A 23,517-nucleotide genomic window follows, 5' to 3' on the forward strand; every position below is an offset into this window, starting at 1 on the left:
AGGAGGAGGCGCCGATTGTCGCGAGGGTATCACGAGAAAGAGGAATAAGAAAAGGAAAAGGAAATCGTGGAATCCCGAGTGCACCTGGGAGTGCACGGAGAAAGAACTTGCGAGAGAGAGTAGGAGGTCGGATTCCCGGCAGAGAATCTATCAGACGCGGGCCGGAGAGGTGAGGCGGATGAGAGATCGAGAGGTGTGTGTGTGTGTGTGTGTGTGTGTGTGTGTGTGTGTATCATGGCTCTTGTCGCGAAGCGGAGCAGAGCGGAGCGGAGCAGAGAGTGCGAAGGACGAGGAAGGCGTGGAGAAGGAATGGAGGAGGAAGAACCTCCGCCGCCGATCTCCTCGTTGGCGCTGGAGCGATGGGCCGCGGCCGGGCTGGGGCCCGTCGCGAGAGCGGAGGCTGCGGTTTGTAGAAAGCGTTTGTACCGAGGCCGCGGCGCGGCGTCTCGCCTGCATGCCATCTCCGTTCGCGTGCTGTTGCTGTCGTTAGTGCCGCTGCCCGACTGTCCAGAATACGCACGGTGTCCGGAATACGGTGTTGCAAGTGCTACCAGTCTGACCGACCGGTACCAGTTGACTGGTGTGGTACCAGTTGCCGCGTGTTCGTAGCCGCAGCCGCGGTCGCCAGTCGCAGTCGCGCGCTATGCTCCGTCACCATTAACCCGTTGCTCGTGCTCGCGCGCGTGTTCACAGGTGATCCATCGTAACCGCTGACAACTGAGATTGGTTGTCCGAAGAGACGTGTGCTTGAATAAACTACGCTGGTAACGCGGCTCTGAGAAGAATAGGTACGTTAGCGCGCGCGATAGAACCAAACGCGGTTCGGATGGCACGCGGATGTTTAAAGGGCATTAATAATTAAGAACGTTCGAAAGACTAATCGACATTTTTCAGACGTTGTTCGGACGGACTTTTATTTCTTATCTCAGGACTTGGACCGTTATTGAAACTTTATCGAAGATTTTCTACGCATACTGTACGATTCAGCGACAATCTCGCACGCACGGTCGTGATTGCTTGAACAGGTGCACACATCGTGCGCCATCGGCTGCAATTTAGAAAGTGCAATGAACCGTTTCCCCCTTTTTCGTGATTTCCGTGTAGTTACTTTAGGCTAGGTCCACAACCTTGCTTTAAGAAGTCTTAAATCATAAATCGAAAGAGATTGATGCTTGGTTTATGTTTCGGTCTTAAAATCTTAAAATTCAGCCAATAGGGCTACCAGTCTTAATTGGTCCTAACGGAAATCTGTATTCCATTGACTGAATTTTAGGATTTTAGGGTTAAGATCGAAGCATAAACCAGGCATAAGTAATAATAATTTCTGTCTTTAAATTGTTTTTGCGCAGTCTTTAGGCTTTAACCGTTAGGGCGCGTTCACACCTTGACGGAAAAACAGTGACTAATCACAACTCGCGCTGATAGTAAGTAGTACAAACAGCCGAAATTGTTGACTACCAGCGCGAGTTCTGATTGGCTGCTGCTTTTCCGCTTTCTACTTTTCCGTCAAGGTGTGAACGCGCCCTTAGACTTAAGCGAATTGAGCAAAACTCAATTCTTACCCCGGATCTACAATAGAGTTTTAAGTCTTAAGCCATAAGAAATGGACGAATCTTAGTCGATTATTCTCCTCGAATTCGACTGTGATTAGTCAATTTCTTACGACTTAAGGCTTAAAACACCTATTGTAGATCCGGGATTACGGCCTAAAAGCATAAGTTCTGTGGCCGATATATCGTCACTTATAACTTAAAACTTACGACTTACGGCCTCTTAAAGCAAAGTTGTGGACCTAGCCTTACGCGCATATTCGCACACGAGGATGTGCGAAGGTGAGCGTAGACGCGCGTACTCGTGCGTATATTGGCGTATACGCGAGTTTTAAGCGCACATGACGCATCGTAAGAAGGCGGTTTGTGTGACCGTGTTGCAGTCTCAATGCCAACGCGACTCGTACGTCCATTCATGGAAAGAGCAAGATGACTCGAATATCCGTCCATCCATATATCCAATGCAATGACAATCTAATCCACTTTGCGTTTAATTACATTAACGCAAGTGAATGAGTCCCAGTTTCATTTTGCCAAATACACGTATGTATTACTAAAACCTCAAATAAATAACTTTCTTCATAATTTTATACCAAATCATTGCGAAAGTATCAAACGAAATTAGCAACTGCGACCAAATTTATTACACTTTTACGATTTTTATTACATTTCTGAAAGATCGTTGCATTTTTTTCAAACTACACAAAAAGATTAACATATATTTTCGCCTATCTGCTATTTAAATTTAAATGTTCAAAGAACAATCCACCATCGCAAAGCTAAAACATCGGCGTTATTATAATTGTAGGGATTATCATGCGAAACGAATAGAATAGATCAATGGGATATTTCGTTGTCTTTCAGACGGCGAGAGGAGGTCACGCATCGGGTGGACGCGCACGATCTCAACGCCTTCTTTCATTTCCCTCGAGGGGCCTCACCGACCTCTCTTTTACATTCGAGGATTCAGACGAGATCCGATCGTACCGTCGAACATAGGAAACACGTCGGTTGCGGCAGGTCACAAAGAACGGATCTGGAAGATGGCCTACATTACCTAGTCTTATCGCTGAAAGGAACCACTCTGGCAGCCGTACGAGCGATTTGACTAGAAAAGGAAGAGCCCGGAGAGGCTACAGAAAAAAAATGGGTCAAGCGTGGTGCAAGGAGAAAACCTCCAAGGCCCAGGACTCCAAGTCTCCGTTGGATCGAGTTTTTGTACGATGCGCGCATCGGGTATGTTTGCACGGAAACACGTTTCACTTCTTGCTCAAGCAATCGTTAATCGATAATTAATCATGTGTTTGTGATCAATGACGTGCGAGTGATTCGCTAACAAGCTTTGCGTGCGCGCAATGTAATTTATGCAAACGCTCGCGATGAAACCTCATGAATATTTTACTCTAGTTTGAAAATCGCTCCCTTTATTATTTTATTCTGTAAATTGGACTTTATGCTTCTCTCTCTCCCCCTAACATCTATAATGTGTATTTGCATACTTTATGTGAATACATGTCGAAAATAATCGTCCAAACTTTCATATCGACCCCTTTACGTTCAGAGTATAAATATTATACATTTTATATATATATAATATATATATATATATATATGTGGTGAAGTCGAGACAGTTGAATCTTTAGGCGTTAAGTTCTGCAGGGAATAATCCGACTTCCGCGGCAAATAATTTAACTTGTGCAACTATGCGATGACTCTCGTATTCACGGTGTATCACGAGAACATCTGTTTGCAATATAATTTTACACGATCGTTAGGCGCGCCGGTCGGTCGCGTCTCTGGTATAAGCGATGAGAAGCGCGACGGTATGAAAATAAAAAGAACATACAGAGAGAAGGCCGCTGGTTTCCTCGTGCACTTGAAACGGATATGGAGACGTGCGCCTCGTTATTATATAACGTATATATGTACACACGCATACACGACACTCGGACTACACGGACTGCACAAATCTGCGAACGCTGTTAGGCGTGCGTGCCACGCTAATTCGGAATCTCGGGTATGCGGATGCGATCGCAATTACTAGCGACTTGCTGCTTTTACTTGTGACAACGTAGATACGATAAATTATATTAAAGGGATTAATAAGCGTATTTTCCAAGCGAAAAATTGAGATTCAACGGTATCCTTCTCCAGTAACTTCCAAGAAATGACGCGCAGCTGCGGAATTAAATCGAACTTCGCGATTTAAGTCCAAAATTGCGATATACGAGGGTCGTCTGAAAAGTTTTGAGCCTAACATAGAAACAAGTAATTTTTCGGTCAAATTCAATTTTATTTTTCCACATAGTCTCCTTTTTAGTCGATACATTTTTTCCAGCGATGCTCCCACCCCTTTAATCCATTCAAATAATACTGAGCGTCTTGCTTTGCAAAATAGGCGTCTACGGATGCGATGACCTCGTTCGATGAAAATTTCTGTCCTCCGAGTCAAACTTTGAGCCTAGGAAACAGAAAAAAGTCGCTGGGGGCCAGATCTGGTGAATACGGTGGATGGTCAATTAATTCGAACCGCAATTCGTGAATTTTTATCATGGCGACTGCTGATATTCGATTTTTTCCATTTTTACAAAAACATTGACATTGACTGGCACAAATGACTGTCAAACAACAACTAAGCGCCGGAAGTAGCTACAATTTTCGCAGGTATCTTTCAAAGTATGTACGATTATAGTACCAAAATTGTTTTGACGAGTAATACCATCTTCATGTTGAGGCTCAAAACTTTTCAGACGACCTATGTACATATACACCTAATATATTAATAATTTACATCAGGCCTATCCAATTTGAGCTCCGGAGCCAAAACGCAAAGCCATCGACGCAAAAAAATTCAATGTGAGTAAAATTTTAGGAACTATAAAGTGTCGATAAGCGTCACTCAGATGCATATCAACACTTTACAATCACCTTATCCATATTGAATTTTTTTGCGTCGATGACTTTGCGTTTTGGCTCCGGAGCTCAAATTGAATAGGCCTGATTTACATGCTTCATATTATATTATCGTTTTCATCGATGTTGGCCGGGTTTCGCGGGATGCGCGATCTTATTATTTAGAATTCACTTTGACGATGTTTTCGCTTCTGCTCAAAGGTGGGTAGCATATATATTTGGCGTTAAAAAGCAATCACTTTAGAACGGCGCAGATGGTCATCGCGCATTCGCGAGAGAGAGAGAGAGAGAAACAAGTAATTCACACTCGTAGTGTATAGTCATTTAGATAAGGTATGATAAGTTCGGTGTTAAACGGAGAAAACGTAGCGCATGTCAAGGATTTCTTGTGTAAGAAATAGTACGAGAAAAAATCGCGAGGTCGTCATTGGATATTTACAGTTTTTGCTATATTCATATCGAAAAAACAATTCACTAGAAAATTACCGGCCTTCGGGGCAAATTGGGGAAAATATTCGTGATGTGAAACACAAGTATTATTCCTCTCTAAATATTCTTGTTTCCTCTCTTTGTTCGAATATTTTCACAGCGTACTTTCTATTTTTATACCGAAAAGTCATGTAAATTACGTAGATTGTATATACTAACGTAACAATCGTTGCGTCGTATTCGATAGTACAGACACACAGCAAATTTTTTGATCCGGAGATCAGACTATGGTATTCTTATGTACCTTGACGCTCTGAAACTGAATCCGATGTCAAAATTGCTCTATCACATCACATTTTTTTGTATCGACTGAAAGTAGTCGATTTTTCAGTATTTTTAACCTATCAGCTTAATATTATCGTTGAATTTACTTTCTCTCTTTTACCTCAGGTTGTACATTAATAAACCATAAATGGCTCTAAAAATAGTAGAAAATCGAGCTATTTCCCATTGATAAAAAAAATTGTGACGTGATGCAGTAATTTAGGCGTTACGTTTCTGAGCATCAAAATATATAAGAATACCATGGTTTAATTTCCAGATCAAACATTAAATTTTGTTTTTTATGCCTGTGTAATTTTGTGTATTCTTCTTGTATACGCTAGCGTATTTTTTTCCTGGTACACCCACGCTCTAAATCGCCGATTGACAAACAATCGTTACAGATAATTTGTTTGCACCATCGAAGCTAACTTCCAATCCATCGAGATATTTTTAGACGCGATTAAATTGTGCCTTCGTATGACGTGAGTCGCGAATGCGCGTATTATTCATCCTGTATGTACCTCGTCGCGTGCCGCTTCGCGGCATTCCGGATTCGCGTCGTATACGCCGTATTCACAGTAAAATTGCGGGATTGATATGATATCTGTATTTGCACAATTACGTTGTTCCTGCAACGTATGTCTCAACCACGACCTAGAAACTCGAACTCGAAACTGGTATGAACAACTAATATGAAACGCCTTATGCTTTTCACGGATTATCTAAATACGAAGTTTTAACGGTGCGATTTAGACCGATAAGTATGCACTGTAATGGAACTTTGTCTCGACTACTTTTAGTTCGCTGTTATCTTTATTAAGGGTGAGTCAAGATTATCGCGAAAACATGATTACTGACCGTTCTAGGGTGAGTCCGTCCAACTAGTTTCCGGTCTTTACCTCCTTATCGCACTCAATGTTGTGGACATGATTTCTATTTTGCTAGCATGACTAAAAAATATGCTTTGCTGATTCATATGCATATACATGCGTATACGTATTTGGAGAATGGTGGGCGCAATCTCGAATCATAACATCGTAAAAAAAGAAGATATTATTCTAAATTAACATTCTATTTTTGAAGGATTGTCTCATTTTAAAGAATATATTATATTATAATTTTCGGTATGTCAATATTCTTCCCCCCCCCCAGTTACCGTTCTATATTTCTTAGATAATTTAAATTTTTTAAACTTTTGGCTTACGAAATCCTCCTTTTGTCTAATAAGAACAATTTAACAGCTTTAATTTGCCACACTAATTACTGTCGACATTATCTATAAATCTAACCTAGATTTACGTTAAATTAATGAATATATCAGCCCTCGAAGAAACCTTGATGAGTCGACCTGGTTTGAATTGTTAATGATATGTTACTAATATCACTGTTATGCATGAGCTCGTCGAAATGGAAAACGCAACATCCTTAGCGACGCACGCCTGTGCAGTTGCGTATGTATGCGTACACCATGTATGCGAGAGCTCATAGAACCATGTGAATACAATTACGTTTGCGTGATACACACCATGTACTTGTGATTGAAGCACCGGTACCTAGTACCGCTCTAGCAATAGAATACAGATTACATAAAACGTAGCAGTGTATGCTAGCGAAGCAAACGATATTTGCATATCAGTAGATTTTTCTTGCGGTTTCTTATGAATTCATATGAATAATGTGTCACAACTTAAAATCTCTTCCAGACTCGTTGCACTTTTCAGTGATGTACGAAGTTGATTAAAATGTAGTGATAGAACTTATGAATTTTTATACATAGGTTTTAATGAGATTATTATAACATTCTGCAGTATAATTCTACTGTCTAATTAAAACTTAGCACTCAATATAAACTTAGCACTGATATAAATTTTCGTATATAAATTTACAAACAATGAAGAAGTATATAAATATTTAAACATTTGCAACATATTGCATTAGTTTTGATAAAATGCCAAGTTGATAAATATAAATAAAACTGTCACTTTTAATTTAGCACCTTTAATTAAAAAATTTTGATCGTTGAGATGACTGATAACAAACACATAATTGTTTATATTGCGCTGTAAAAAAGTTATAAGCGCTGTAAAAGTATACAATCAAGCAAGATGCAAAATCAGTTTTATCTCTTCTGTTACTTTAGAAAAATATTATAAGTTTTTGTTTTTATATTATAAGAAAAATACTACACAAATTGTATTATATCGTTAAATTATACATCGAACCGAGTTTTGTTAGATACTAACGCAATCTTGAAAACTTTGCATTCGTTCAATTTTGTTAAATAATCCTGTGATCGAAAAAGACAATTCGTAGACATCACGCCTTGGTAACGTCGTAATCGCAGCTTCACGGAGGTAGACGTTGGCCGATCGACCTACGCTACTGTATTATTAATAGATAGTGAAAGTTACATTAGATATTTGTGCAGGAACCCAGAAAATTGCCCACTGTCACGAAGATATAATAAAACTTTGGTAACAACCGGTGCCGTAATGCGCGCAGATTTCACGCTAGGACTCAACTTCTTGCCGCATTGACATTTGCCGAAACAACCATCGTGCAAAATGCATTTACAAGCGATAAAGGAAGGATCTCTTAACTGGTGCACTAAACTCACTACATTCATTTTGTTTGGCAGGAAACACTTTTTTCGCATGCGTGCATGCGAGTCCATTTCTAGCGCTAAAAGTTATGCAAGAGTTCTCATCAAGTTTTGCGAAAAATCCTTCACGAAATGGAAATTTAATACCTACTATACGAGACGAGATTTATTTTGTACAACGAGTTCAATGCGCGTTTTGTATTATAATTTCTTAATAAAAAATATAAAGATAAGTTTTGATTTCTATCAGCGTTTTGCTTCTGCAAGAACGTTATTTGCAATCACACTTTTGCAAATAGTCGGCCAGCAGCGCAGCCCCGAAAGACCAGGCGAATGTATTTTGCGAACAACATTTCGCTGAAACAATGCTCTCGGACAGTGGCGATTCGGATCCTGGTTCGTGGCGTAACTTAATCGGCAAAATAACTTTTGCTCACTGACTCGCCGGGCAACGTGTCGCGCGCGAGAAGTTTCCCGACAAATTTGCAATGTAAACCGCGCCCAGAGGAACGGCCATGCGACACGTGTACGATTTCCAAAGGGCTGTTCAGCATACGTGGATATGTACTTACATACAGTGGAAGGTAACATACATTGCCATCTCACCGTGCTGCGCGAGATCGATGCAAGGACGCTCCTCTCATCCTGTTTAATCTCGTTAACGCCCTATTATTTGCTGCGGCACTTACAACGTATCTATATTACGCCGAAGCTATATCGTTCCTCCTCCTTTCCTTCTGGCTCGTTTACTTGTGATTAACCTGCCATGGACTAAGTTTTAATTCGTTTGCTCGAGTTTGTCTATAGCAAAACTATCGAGAACTTGTTTCTTTGTAGTTCCCTGTTTATGAATTATATACAATAAAGTTCAAATTATGTAACTGAATTAGATAAAAATGAAGAAGCTTTTCACAAGTGTGAACAGCTGTTTTTTTTCTTAAACGATTTTGTAATTTAAAAAAATAATTTTTTTCGAGAAAAATGGAATCTTGTTATGACATCTGTTAATGAAAAGGGAAAAGCATATGCGTTCGCTCGCTCGTTTTAGGACGTGAACAGAATTGATATTTCGGAGTTCGTTTGACGCGTTCGAATTGTTAAAATTATCATGACGTGAAGGAAACAACGATTTTGACCGCATCGATTCCGATCGATGTTTTTTTTTTCTTTCTCACGGATAGATCGAATAAATTAGCGTGGCATTTGAAATGTCATTATCCACACCCATCGGAACATAATCTCTTGCTCTTTTTCAATACTTTTTTTCAATAAGAGAATTATTAAAAAGTCAAATATCTTAGAATTGTTCTAAGGGATTTTGTTTAAAAAAAGATATCTCTTTGCATGTGGCATCGAATGAATCTCGCGTATGTTGAGCATACATTCGCGTTGATAAGTAAAGGAAATAATTGTTCAACGTGTTGAAAATGTTCGACGCGTCACATGGGCGAGTCATCTGAGATATCTTGTAGCCGAAGGCCGATCGTAAAGACGATGAAACAGTATTGAGCTCACTGGTGCTTACTCACACATCTTACACGCCATCGTGTTTTCGCGTCCCGCGAGGATACAAAAGGTATTATGCAACGCGATTCGCATAGGATGGCGGCCGATTGTGTAATCCTTCGACAAGAGTGTCAGAGACCAAGTCATGTTTCCGTTAAGCTTATTGCTTGTGTCGTCTTCCCGGGACATTCCACTAAATTGAAAGATAACGCAAGCGTTTGGAAACCATTATCGTTATTTGCAAATAATTTGGCAAGCTCGCCATAACATAATTCTAAATATAAAATTATCGCAATTCCTCTATTAAACAGATGCCTCTAATTTAATTAACGCTTATTATGCTTCTAATTTTGTTAATAGTTTCGAATTTTATTGAGAAATAAGTAGCGAACTAACACTAATTGCATACAGAGCATGCTAATTGGGTGTACTAATTATGTTCAATATTTAATTTTCAAGTTGCATGCGTATGTCATTGAAAGATCCTTCTAAAATTGCGGTCGTCTAAAATTTCTTGAACAAATGTTTCTCCCTCCTAAGCAAATTTTACACAATATTTTAGTGAAAATGCCATTTTTCAAAGTCAAATCTTTACTGTGCAATATCTTGCAACGAAAAATTCCGTTTGTTCCGAAAGAATTATGAGAGTCGTCCTCCAACATTTTAGAGCCGAGATTTCAGAATTGTAAGAGTAAGCTGAAAGAAAAAAATTGATGCAGCTACTTTATCTACAAGATTTACGGACGATCTTTAATCCGCCAGTCACAAAAATGCAGGATTTTTGCGGCCGCAAACTTTTCAAAAAGGATTTCTAGGGCACAATCGGTTGCGTCTATGGTTTTCGGTCGAGTAAACGAGCCGATGAGCCAGGTAATGCGAATTAGCTTAATCGGCTCCCTATGCGATCGATTCGACGATCCTTCATCCACCTCGCGTCTCAACGCCCGCTTGGAGAATTGCCCTCGTATTCTCCCAACCTAAGGGTGCGCCGAAGTAATTATGCTGTTAATGACTTATTAATCCTCGATGGTGCTACCTATAAGCTATCGACGGAACAGAATCGATAGAATCATTTGCTTAATCTCATGCAATTATTTCATGCTTCATGATTGATATTGTAAACCATTATTTTTCACTTTAAAATAATTATTTATGATAGCATTTAAAATCTAAATAAGCAATGTTTCTGATTTTCTTCATCGTATTTTATAAGGTAGACTCATCGCCAAAATATTTATTAATTAGTGATAAAAATGACGCGAAAAGTGTTTCTTTTATCTTCATTGAAATATAATTGTCATGAAAATGTTTTCTTCAGATTTTTCAGAATTCATGAATTTAACAAACCGCTTTTCTGTCTTTATGCATAGATTTATTGTATTTCATAATACATTATGTATATATTTCTCTTTCTCTCACGATGTTCTATATATGTTCTCATTAATTCTGCTCAGTCTACAACTTAATGAGAACATATATCCATTTAACAATGAAAACGGTACTTTTCTCTTCATTTAAATTTTCATAGGAATGTAGAACGACAAAGTATAACATTCATGCTTATTTCTGTTGCAGATTTATCCAAGTTTAAAGGAGGAAGGCTCGGTCTTAGGAGGCGCCACGCAGAGAGTTACGAGGTACCCATAGTTTTTTCTTTTTTCTCTTTTTCTTCAAACCTTATCTATGCATTTTGCGATTGCAAATCATGGAAAGCTGCACGCAAGTTTTACTGGACGTAGTATAAGTAACAGGATTTCAGTGTCGCTTTTAAGAGTCACCTCGCTCTGTAATTTTGCTGACGGTTATTGCCAAGAGCGTGCATCACCGTTGTTAATTGCGCGAGAACGTGGGTCGGAGATAATCACTTAGAAGCAGCCAGGGAATATTATAATTGATACAATCATATTAATTCCGGTGAGATATCTGAATTAATAGAAAGTGACGCGGTGAGGGTTGCTTCTTCCTGATGACCCACCGAAAAAATTGTGTTACCTATACCGTTAATGCGATTAATGTTATCGTACATGCCATCATTCCACACACAGGAAGTATGTTACAAAAGAGAATTTATAAAAGGAGGTCCGCTAATTTGAGCTGGACAATGGACTTGATAGCTTATTGGCTTAATGGACAAGTAATCGTGTTACACATCCACTTTCCGCTAATCTTGAAACACTCGGTACGAAAGTTATATTATGGATACAATTGGACATCATCGGGCAACGTTACGAAGCGTATATCAGGCAATTACTTCTTTGATACAATATAAACGATGATGTAACGTTAAAGAATCGTACAGACAGCAACAATGTTATAATTAAAATAAACGGTGCTATCTTTTCGACACGCAATAGAAATACGCTTAGTATCACGATTACGATTCTTCGTTGATCGTGCAATAAATCACGATATATCGCACGTAAGGAGAGAAGAACGCAATTTCCTGATGCGACGGTAACAGCCTCGAGGTGAAATCTAAACGACCTAACGCGTAAGCGTCGAAGGTGAACCTAACTTTACAATGAATTGAGAGAGGTGGCGGGCTCGACCTTAAATGGTCACACTCTCGTGTCAGCGAATGGCGAACGCTGCGTCGAACTCGATAACGTAATTTTATTTCTACCTTGCCACTATTCGTAATTGAATCATATGCTCACAAGCGCTACAATCAGTTCGTCGATCTTCAGAGAAATCGAAGTAGCTAACATTCAGTAATTTTTCTCTTAAGACTGCGAGGTCGGAATGTTTTAACTTTGGATTTTTCTATACTAGTCTACAATTTGAATTGAAGAAAAAATTAATTATGATTTAATAAACGATTTAGAGTTATTTCTTTATACTAATGAACAAAAATGGTTTCCTTTTTTTTTTTTTCAAATAAAGAAATAAGAATTGCGTTCGTTATTATTTCTATTTGATTCTTCTTTTTATAATGTGAAATATTTTACAACAGATTTGTTTGATACAGTTAGAATATTTTATAATAGAATCATTTCGTGTTAGTACAATAATAGAATCATATAGTTAAAATAAAGGTCTATGCAGAATAATTAATATCTCATCGTCCTATTTACATGTGTTTTTCTTTATGATATATCTATGAGAAATTATTGATAATACGCGATATTCGATTCGTTTGAATTCCGGATTATTGTAACGTCGATTGTGAAAGGAGAGGAATCGAATTTCGACAGAGGAATATTTTTGGAGTCCGGACACGTTACATGTAAAATGCGTGGCGCGTTGCGGGCAGGACGACGGTCTCCTGGTTCTCGTTACTGTGGAAAAGGATCTAGGTTGTGTGACAGGTTTATCCTATATTCAGACAGCTTTTAGGCCGCGTGACAGTGAATCTACACGGCGATGATCGAGCGTGGGTATGTCGCTTTAGTTTGCTTTCAACCTACGCCTTGTTCTATTGATTCCTTTTTAGGATCAGTAGAACATTTAGACCCACAAGTGCAAACGTCTAAAAACTACTGTGTATATGCGAAAGCAGAGTCCAACATTATCATATTTAACATATTTATGTACATATTTATATACATATATTGTATATCAGAAAAATAAGTTGTAAAAGTTGCGAAATGGAGTAAGTTAAATTGAAGCTTTCTGTTATATACAGCGAAAATATGATAAAGAAATAATTTGTAGTTTTAATCTAAATTCATATATTTTTCTGTATAAAAATTAATCTTTATATATTTTTAGTTTCTTGGATATTTTAACAGCGTTCATCATAAAATTTATAGTAATATTAAAAAATCCTATATTAATGAATAGCATACGTTAATGTGACAGTAATTTATTTAAAAATCTGGATGAAAACGTGCAGCAAGTAACATGCTTGTTATGCATATTTTATGAGAACTATACCAGACTTTACTACTGTTCAATTATACCTATTCGAAGGAATCTACTTTCTCTTCGATCTTTTTTTTTTTTTGAGTCGTGTAGTATACGCGTGGCTACGTCAATTAAATGTTTTTGCCTTGCTTGGAGAAAGATTAAATCAATCGATAACTTTGTCGCGATAGCAACGAACAGGTGAATGGTTCGCTACCTCGCACATGACGAGTTAATATTTTAAATTTATTATCAGCAAACATATTATGTAGTTACACAAGCATTCCTGTCATATCACGTTACGACTTACGGTACATGAACATTTGTACTCGTATAAGTGTAGCGAGCAAAAGTGAACTTATCAACACTTTAAAGATTTGAGACTTTCACTTAACATTTTCGCAATTAATTTGTTCAATATTTTTTCAATATTAGATGATTTTTTTTTCATTAAAATATTGTAGTTTGGATCGATACAATTATTCCATGTTTCAGTTCAAGGTATAATTGATAAATTATAATTTCAATGTACAAAATAAAAATATTTCAATTAATTAACACATTATAGCGTTCCAATTTGGTATAAAAAATAATTTTTTTAATTACACCAAGAGAAATTAAAGATAATATATGTATACAATAGTTTTTAAGAAGAAATATTTTCCGAACTTTATGTAAGGTGTAGCGCGACAAAGTTAATTGTCAATTTCAATCTGCGCGAGTTATCGATGGCGAAAGTTTATTTCGTCAATAAAATTGATTAATAACTCTGTATAACGAGTGAAACGAGTCCACGTTGTAAAATTACATAGTAATTTCACAGCAGTTTCGTAACTGGCAAGATATTCTTCATAGTGCACTGTTAGGCTGCCTGACGTTGAACCGGTGTTTATCATCCGACTGTAATTAACGACGTAGATAGTACTGTTTATTTTCACATTAAAGCCGGTAAAGGTGAAATTAAGCGATGAAAAACCTCGCGTTTAACATAATAACATTTTATCGTTGATCACTTTACGTGTTATTAGCAAAAAATTGCTGAAGGGTGTATCCTATTAAAGATAAATCGCATCGACGAATCTCTTGACATGATGCAAACCAAAGCTTAAAAATCGCCGATTGAAACATATGTTGATAACAATGCACATTTTATGAATATACTTTGATAAAACACGCGCACAATAGAGATATGCTTATAATAATCCGCTCGTCGGTACAAATTGTTCCAACAATGTGAATTTTAATTCACTTGAGCCCGCAAGAACAACGAGGATGATCATTTCACGTAAATTATTCGCGCACGCTGAGGCATAAATTACGATGCACCGGCTCGTATATATGTGCGCGGATTACATAGTAAATAAACTGCGTGTGTCACACGCTGTTACGGTCCCTCGCTGGTATAGAACGAGCAATCGTGCCCACACTCACACACACACACTCACACACACACACACACACACACACACATATTCATTAAGTAGGATAAAATATTGATCAATTAATTATTCACAATGTTTTCTAAACGTTAAAATAGAAATAAATTTATTTTTTATTATTTTTACATGAGTTCTATCTTGTTTTAAACGAACATATTAGGAGAGAATGCTTCGTTCCTCTTATAGACACGATTTATTGTTATTTCTTGTTCACATAATGAGGGTATATTAAATAAAAAGCATTATTAGTATTTATTACTAGTTTCTTTTTCTTAAAGAAAAAATTTTTGTTATAACTCATTTAATAATTATATTATATCAGAAAGAATTTAATATTTTGTCATGTTACTTGATATTGATACTAGTTCGATGTAACTAAATCACTGATAAATTCTGGAGAGACGAATGAAATTCTTTCTTCTTTATAGATATTTTGAAATCGCTCGCGTATACTGGGAGTATTTTATACGAAGCTGAAAGGCACTCTCGTGCACGAGCAGGAGACTGTATGAGAGAAATTCCGGTAATGTTTCGCGTCCCGAAAGAGTTACAGCTCAAGGGACGCGAAGAAACACGGAATGCATTTGCGATAAACCGTATAAGCTATATGTAGCGCCGTAGCGATTCCGGATTATTTCGGTGCATCGAGGTGTAGTTTTTGATGAACGCAAATTGTTTCGAAAGTGGTACAGAATTAACAGTCGACTGCTTGCACATCCGTGACATCAACGAAAGAATGTGAATTTATCTCATATTCCTTCCTTTTTTTTCACTGTAGATTACTCTTCTTCGCAAAAAACTACATGAAGTTTGAAAAAATCTTTAAACGATAGAGAATGATTCAGCTTGTACATCATTTCAATATGACAAATATTATATATAGGAAAATTTGTGTTTGAAAAAATAACAGATTTAAGTTCTCTAATGAAAAAATGTTATTTTATAACTATGTTACTTAATTAGTTATCCCTAATGCAGTCCAGTTTTATATGTAAAATATTTGGTAATCGACATAAAATTGCATATGTATGTACAATATCTTTATTGATAACTAAAATGGATTTTTTCAAGAAAACGTTTCAAGAATTTCAAAAGCTTTCTAAATATATAGCTTCTGATAAATTCAAAAGTAATGGTTTTTGAAAAAAGTAAACAGCGATATTACCTGAGTGCCTCTCAAAAACCATTTCTTCTCTGACATGCGCTTTTTTCTTTAACTACTTGTGTCTATGTATCACTAGTCTTCATTGCTAAGATATCCACATCGCAATGGGTTTTCACACAAACTTAATGCAGTATATATTCGTACGATGATCGATTACACGTATCAAATTCATTCGTGGCATGGCTGTTATATATTTACATTCCGAGATATAGGGCACGTTAGCGAGGAAGCAGAGGCTCAACTTAATCTTTTCTGCGTAGTTCCGAAATAGGATACGCCGGTTCACCACCGAGGGAAGTGCTCACGAGAGGACGGAGCATAGACTCTGTGGACAGACCCTTTCATCCTAGCGACTGGGTGGACGTCAATCTCGAAGTGCCCAGCCCGCCTAGAGCGGACTCAACTCTCACGAACTCGATCGTCGACACTAGTCTGCGTCTCGCTGCCACACCTACATTCAACTGTAAGCTCACAATTTATCGCCAGATTGTCCGGCAATTGGTGGATCGTTACCGAGTACGAGCCGAAAGCGCGTGTGCCGGACCGAAACAAAATGAAATTACAGCGCGACGCGCAGCGGAATCTAAAATGCATTAAGAAAGATGAAAGGTATCTAATTAAAATTTTTTAATGAACGCGACTCGCAAAAACAGCGTAGTTAATAGAATTAAAGACACGATGAGATTGAATTACGTCGTGACATTGCGTGAAATTGTTGCCCATACGAATATTGCTACCTTTCGTCTCGTATGGAACGCAATTTCAACTTGGTTATGAAGCCGTAACAGGAATGTGCGAGCAGGATTCTGACTCTCGCAAATTTAACCGTCAGCGAACAGCCCTCTCTTCCGTTTCTTGTCCGAGCGTAAGCCATAAGCCCGCATAATTTATCGCTACACTACGTAGATCTTTAACGAGTCGCGTTAACGTTGCGACGATGGCTCGAGTAACGGCCACCGATATTGTTGGCATTATTAAAGTCGTTAAATTCGTTCAATCTGCATGTTACAAACGTCGTTATATCGAACAGAATAGATACATCAAGCGCACGATAACCATTTATTCGAATAAATGTATCGTCGCAGGCGCCAATCTGAAGGACATCACTCCTGTGCCACCACCGAGACGAAAAAAAAGAAATAGGAGCAGACCCTTGCCGCCAAAACCGGACGAGATTCCTGAGAACGTGACCAATAATTTGAAACACGGCGATACGAGTGAGGAACCGTTATATTTCTCGGTCAGATCGTCGAAGACGAGTAACAACAACCAGAATGGTGAAGTCGGGACATGGGGAACGGAAAAGACTTGCACGGAAGATCCGAAGCATGATGGTCGAAAGACGAAAGAGATTTACGAACATAAGGCGAGTTAGCTCATCATAATTGATATTCTTCAAATTATCCTGTAAGCCAGCGAATCAATGCCATATCGTCACATTTCAGTATTGCACAATTTTTATATTTAAATAACACTCAATGGCTTATTCTCATTTTCGTTAATTTTGATAGATAATGTGTATTATGTACATCTTCCATAATACACTGCATGACATTATTAATTGTACAAAATGGTTTGTACTTTTAGTAAAACTCGCCTGTTCAATTTTAATTAGCAGATTTTGTAGAAACATAAATTAATTGTGTAGAAGAGAAGGTGGTATTATGGCTAGTGTATATATTGTGGCCTCTCTTATCTCTGCTATTATATAGCGAATCCTAATGATTACTTATGCGAATTATTAGTTCAGTAGCTCGCCGTTACACTATGACGCTAATATTACCAATACTCAATAACCAGCACTTATTATAACGCATTTTTACTTTCAAGTATTTCGAAACGTTTCTGAGGTACACTTTAGCATTTAATTACATCTACTTCTCTTCATTTTTCTTAAACTTGAGCGTATTATCACATGAATATATGTATTTTTGAGTGTTTTATTTGCTATTTAACATTTTATTTGACTACATATATTTTGAGTTATGCAAATTTAAACAATACCATGGCATTTTGCTAATGTGGCCCTCTGTGGATATTGATTACTCACGACCTTATTTTTGAGATTTTCATATCAAAATAGTTATTTGATAATTGATTATAGCTCTACTGTTAATCTATAGTTTATATTACGTGTACTATTTTTAGTACTGAGATTTTTAGTATTGAATAGTTTATATGCAGAAGTTATGTGAATGTATATAAATTCATTTGCATACATTTTAAAATGTTTTACTTTTTTGTTAATTTTGTAACCAAATACTGTTTTCTAAACAAAACTGATATTTTAAGGCTATTTTTATGGAAGGCCACATTAATTAACAAAGTTATTGTGTAAAATGTAACTGGGGTGCCATAATATCACCTTCTCTTCTATATACATACCTAATACGTGGAAATTATTAAATGTTATCGTGCCACATTATTTAGATCCGTAACCGTATTCATAGTCGTAGATCGATCCACGATTGATCTTCATTTCAGGCGAGCTAGGTTTGAACTAAAGATTGAATCAATCAGATTTATTAAATTGTGGTTTGAAAAGCGTTTTTCAAATGAAAGACTAATTCAAACCTAGCTCAAATCGGATTTCAAGTTGAATCACGACTATGAATACGACCCTTAATGAGACAAGAAAAAAGTTAGCAAGCAAAGAAAATGATTTCTAAAATGTTCTGTAATTTATAATAAATAAAAATGTTAATAAAATAAAAATTTAAAAACAAAAGAAAGATAATAATATAAAACTGAATATAAAACGTATTATACAAATTAAGCTTTGGAAAAATTAAACAAAATAAATTTTATTAAAATGTTATTTAAATTATAAAATTTTTACGACAGTGTTTTACTTATTTTATGTAGAAATAGAAGAAGAAAATAAAACATGCTGCAATATGTGTGTGTGTGTGTGTCATTTTTTATTACATACTTAATTTGTTCAAAATCATATTAATAGATTAATTCGTTTCTGCATGGCACCGTCCAATTTGTGCGAGGAAGATAAAAAATGAAAAATATATATAGCATACTTGGGAATTATGTTAATCTCGAATTCCTTGCTCTATTCGACTTCGATAACGAAAATAACGACTTCCTTCAATAGGTTAATGGCACCGGAAGGATAATATCCAGCGAGGTGGTTTCCGGCAAAAGGACGCCTGCCGACAAGAAAACTTCGAGGACTTCGGAGTCGAGCTACCATCACCGGAAAGTTCTTGAGAACGAAGAATACGAGAGATTTGCCCGGAATCAGTCGATCAAGGACTCTTCGACTCCTAATCGCCAGGACAGACGAAAGTCGAAGGAGCTCGAGAGGCGGATCAGGGATTCCTTGAGGGACGACGACAGACCGGAAGCAAATACAAGGACGAAGAACTACAGCACTGTTAGCTTGCCGAATTACGATGAGCTGGACGTGTCTAGGCATCCTATAAAAGGCACGAACGACGAGGAAAGAGTAGAAGAAAAAATGAAATCAAAGAGACCCGTCAGAAGTAGCACTGTCTCGCTTCCGGCCGAATCTTTCCTATCACCCTTTTCCGAGGTTCAGTACAATTATTCTTCATAATTTCATTTCATAGATCAAACGCAGAAATTTTTGAATATCGAGCTATCTATTAACTCTTACACATGATGACTTTCTGGTCCTTTATACTACACACGACGCGATGGATTGTTTGTGTCCTGGATTAGTTTTCATCACGTTTACAAGTATAAAAGAATTATTAAGTAATTCCTACATTTAATTTAATATTTTTAAAAAGTATTTATAAAGTTGTGTATTTAAAAAAAGGCAAACCAAGTACTTCGACTACTACAAAAAACAGAAATGCACAAGACATGAATCATCTAATTATGTATATATGTATATTAAAGGTTAAAAATATATATAACGATTAAGTGCAGAAAACTATTATATAGTCGCATAATTAGATTTTTTAGATTATTACACAATCACTGTCGTATTAAACAATCGTTCAAATTTTCTTTAAATTATATATATAAAGTTTGTCATGATATTTTATTACTTCACAAAAGAGATATCTTGATAAAGTCACGTTTTGTACATGTTTCCTCATATTTCTTTCCGTCAACTTTTTAATTTGATTTGTTTCGCTGTGTTGGCGTACCAAGAGAGTTATAGAACTAGTAATAAGACGATGACTGCACTTGTGTTATTTCTTGATTACAGAAGACCAGTGTATGTTTGGAGGACTACTTGCCGCGACGTGGTAGCATGGAGCACCTGTCGCTGTATCAAGTGCTAGAGAAGTTGGGCTCTAGCGAGAACGAGGTCATCGATGGCGGATTCATGAAGTACGATCCAAGTAAATTGGAGGATTGGGACCTCAGTGACATCAGTAATTGCGATTCGAACCAACGTCTCTCTGTCGAGGTATGTTTACAAAGCTAGCCACGTTGAAATCGATATTAAGCTAACGCCTGTTAACGCTAGTATTCCGATGAAGAAACTATAATAATCGCATTAAGAAATGTATCCTTGCTTTCAAAAGTAGAGTAGATTTGGAATATTCATGAATTTATTTTTATCGCAGAACATCACGTTGTTCTAATTAGAAAAATTATTTTTTTAACCGTACATCTCTTTATATGACAAAATTATAATATCATTTCTGCGTTATATAATATTAAGTTGGAACGAAAGTTCCTCAAACTTCAAGCAGATGTAACTTCATTTTCCTGCACTTTCTAGCAAAAAATGTTATAAATTTAAAATACCTTCATATAAAGTGGAAAAACACATTAATTTATATATTTGGATTAATTCGTATATTTTAAATGTGCATTATAGAATACGTCACGGACTGAAAATCGTAACAACAAATTTGCGGAAAGTGCAGGACTTTCCGAAGGTGTAGATGTTGCTGACTATTCACGAAATGCTGAAGCCGGGCAAACAGAGTCGACTGAGATGAAAATCTCGTGCGTTCAAGATATGACTTCATCATTGCAGAAACCTCAATCTTTCGGCAAGGTAGCATTGCCAATAATTGATTCCGATAGAGAATCGAAGTATACTGACGATTGGCTAGCAGATCAAAATAGGTATCAAGATCAATATATTTCCGGTACAAAATACATAGAAGATTAATCCATAGCGTAATATGCGATCAATTTATTTTAGCTCATTAAAATATTTCGATCCTCCTAAGATGTCGGAAATCTGTCAAGTATCACCAACTTGCGAGTTAGGAACTTCGCCAGTTCATAGAGAACCATTTTTTCTAAATGAGGCACTTCATCGCTCGATTTGTGGTAAAATATATTTACGATTTACGATAATTAAATATAAAAATTAATCAAACATATATACTATATGTATATATAAATACTACGGGTCTATAACACGCTTATTAAAAGAATTCAATTAATATGCATGTATTAAGAATTCATTTTATAACTTGTTGAAATTTGAATTAACGCCAAAAATTGATTTATTTTATAATTTAGCATTCTGAAGATCTTTATAATTGATAATAATATTATATAATTTAATTGTAATTTTTAGCCCATGAATGTCTTTGATTATAAATTTTTTTAACTTTTCAACATTTCACCGCAATTTCCTCGTTCTGCAGTTCCATAGAAAATGATTTGAAATGAATCTCAATCCGGAGAAAAAGTGACGATGAGTGAAATTCTTCTCTCTATTTACAAGAAATCGTTGACTATGTAAACCGAATATATATCCGACCGCAACTTCCGCGTCCCTTCCCATCCCATGCACTTATTCGCTCTTGGATTCTATCCCGGTTGGTCGGGTAATCGTCTAGAACGTAGAAGGTACCCAACTATTCGCGTACGTGACTAGTTAAACCGCGGACATTCCATTTGGCAGATACGATCGAGGGGTCCTGCAGGAACGGCGCCGTCGTCCGGGAATCCGATCGATCCGACCAATCGAGGCTGATCTTCGGCCGTAGCCTGTCGAACGAGAGCGAGCCATTTGACGATCCGTACGAGTCGAAGGAGTTGCGTGCACATTCCGACGTAACGAACAAGTTAATCAGAACGATATCGGAGGAGTCACTGCCGCAGGAGATGCTGGAGGAAGTCGACGAAGAGATCGTTGATTTCTTCGATGAAAAGTTGGCCAAGGATGCGACGAACAAATTGAAGAAGGATTGTCAGGATCAGCGGGTAAAGACGCCACCACCGAGTCCGGAGCCAAAGATCAAAGCCCAGATTCTAGACAATGATCATTCGACCTTGCTCAAGGTTTTAAACGATGAGGTAGTCAACGAAAGTAATCTCAGTTCGATGACGCCGAGTCTCACCGAGTTGGAGGTAGCGCTTTCGGATATGTTGGAGAAGGAGGATCAGTCTGACGAAATCACAAAGCGAGAGAACACGAATGAGGAATGTAAACAGACTTCTGTGGAGAAGCTTCTCGAGCCGGAAATCATTCCTGTGGAGAAACACAATGTGATCGACAGAAATATGTCAGATCAATGTTCAATTAACGATAACATTCTAGTTGATAGTACGCCTGAGAATAAGACGGATCGGTTATCCGTGTCTTCAGAACAGCCCCTTGGAGACTCGATGCCGACACCGAAGAAAAGAAAAGTGTCCTTTTGCACCTGGGAAGAAAAGGTCATGATGGACATCGATTTGAAAAATAACGAGGTATCGCCATATAATGAAACGACACAAAATTTAGATGAGTCGATAAATCCTGATTTCAAGGATTCTGTTGTCAAATCGGAATTAGAATCAAGCTCTGATTTTTTCGAAAGTATCGCGACTGATACGAAAGACAGTGTAAGTTCTGTGGGAGAAGCACCTGCGAAACCTAATAGATTGTTTCAAAATTTGGAAAACCTAGCGGAGGATTTAGAGCAAATTCCTACACCACCACGAAGAAAGAACAAAAGTTTAGGTGTTACGAAGGAGTCAATCAGGACTATAGACAATTATCATGAAAATCCTGATCCTGGTCCTAATGACAGACTTATTTAATAATTTCAGATTATGTGATCTCGTAACTTTTCCGCTGTTGTGATTGTTGCGCGATAATATGGACCTACAATTTTTGTGCCACATAAATTGTTAATATGTTTAATTAATACATTAATTCATGATCGCTATAAGCTAATAACCATGTAATTATTAATAAAAAATAAAGATAAAAGATAACATACATTGCTATTTTTCATATTTTATTTATATGTATTTTTACACAAGCTGTTTTTTTACACAAAATTATAGATATGAAAATTTGAGGATTTTTTTTGCGTTGGAAGATAAACATAAATATAGTCATATTTTTCTTTTCAATGACTAAATAAATCATTACTTGTGAATTAACCTTATGAAGTGCAATTTTTGTTTTTAATTTAATATATAAGAAATTTTATTACAACAGAATTTTTACATAATATTTAACTATTCAATGTCTAATAATATTTATATGTCTGTTAAATTATTATTATAAAAAAATCGTTATCTTCTACGTTGTTCCTTTAACTTCTTCTGGTAAGATAATACGCAGTATCTTTAAAGAAGGTATACAGAGAGAGACAGACTAATTTGATTGATGTTAAATTTGTAATTGCTGAATTTTAGTTGTTGAGCTGTTTCAAGGAAAACTTTGATCTTACGTTTTAGGTAATGTATATGTATTATTAACAGATTATATATACAAATATATATTATATTCCGTCGTTTTAAAACATTAACATTAAGTAAATTTGGCAATTCATAAAGCTTCAATAA

General features: G+C 36.8%; 1 protein-coding gene across 1 annotated transcript; it reads left to right on the forward strand.

The window, feature by feature from the left end:
- The first annotated feature begins 408 nt into the window (after window positions 1-408).
- On the forward strand, window positions 409-22,910 carry LOC108722738 (uncharacterized). The gene is made up of 10 exons (XM_018448005.1): window positions 409-788; window positions 2,415-2,786; window positions 10,900-10,961; window positions 16,035-16,237; window positions 16,860-17,140; window positions 18,881-19,321; window positions 19,970-20,173; window positions 20,591-20,844; window positions 20,924-21,054; window positions 21,638-22,910. Exons 2-10 carry the CDS (start codon window positions 2,697-2,699, stop codon window positions 22,759-22,761), a joined length of 2,790 nt encoding a protein of 929 aa, XP_018303507.1. The 5' UTR covers window positions 409-788; window positions 2,415-2,696; the 3' UTR covers window positions 22,762-22,910.
- The last annotated feature ends 607 nt before the right edge of the window (window positions 22,911-23,517 follow it).

Source organism: Mycetomoellerius zeteki, unplaced genomic scaffold, assembly GCF_001594055.1.
Source record: "Mycetomoellerius zeteki isolate Tzet28-1 unplaced genomic scaffold, Tzet1.0 scaffold214, whole genome shotgun sequence".
Classification (NCBI taxonomy): domain Eukaryota; kingdom Metazoa; phylum Arthropoda; class Insecta; order Hymenoptera; family Formicidae; genus Mycetomoellerius; species Mycetomoellerius zeteki.

What these genes read in the sequence shown, in the direction of transcription:
- LOC108722738 (XM_018448005.1), top strand. Translation starts at nt 2,697, where the DNA reads ATGGGTCAAGCGTGGTGCAAGGAGAAAACCTCCAAGGCCCAGGACTCC. An exon ending in GCCACGCAGAGAGTTACGAG is followed by an intron (nt 10,962 to 16,034) that starts GTACCCATAGTT and finishes TTTTCTGCGTAG; the next exon opens with TTCCGAAATAGGATACGCCG. An exon ending in ACCAACGTCTCTCTGTCGAG is followed by an intron (nt 20,174 to 20,590) that starts GTATGTTTACAA and finishes TGTGCATTATAG; the next exon opens with AATACGTCACGGACTGAAAA.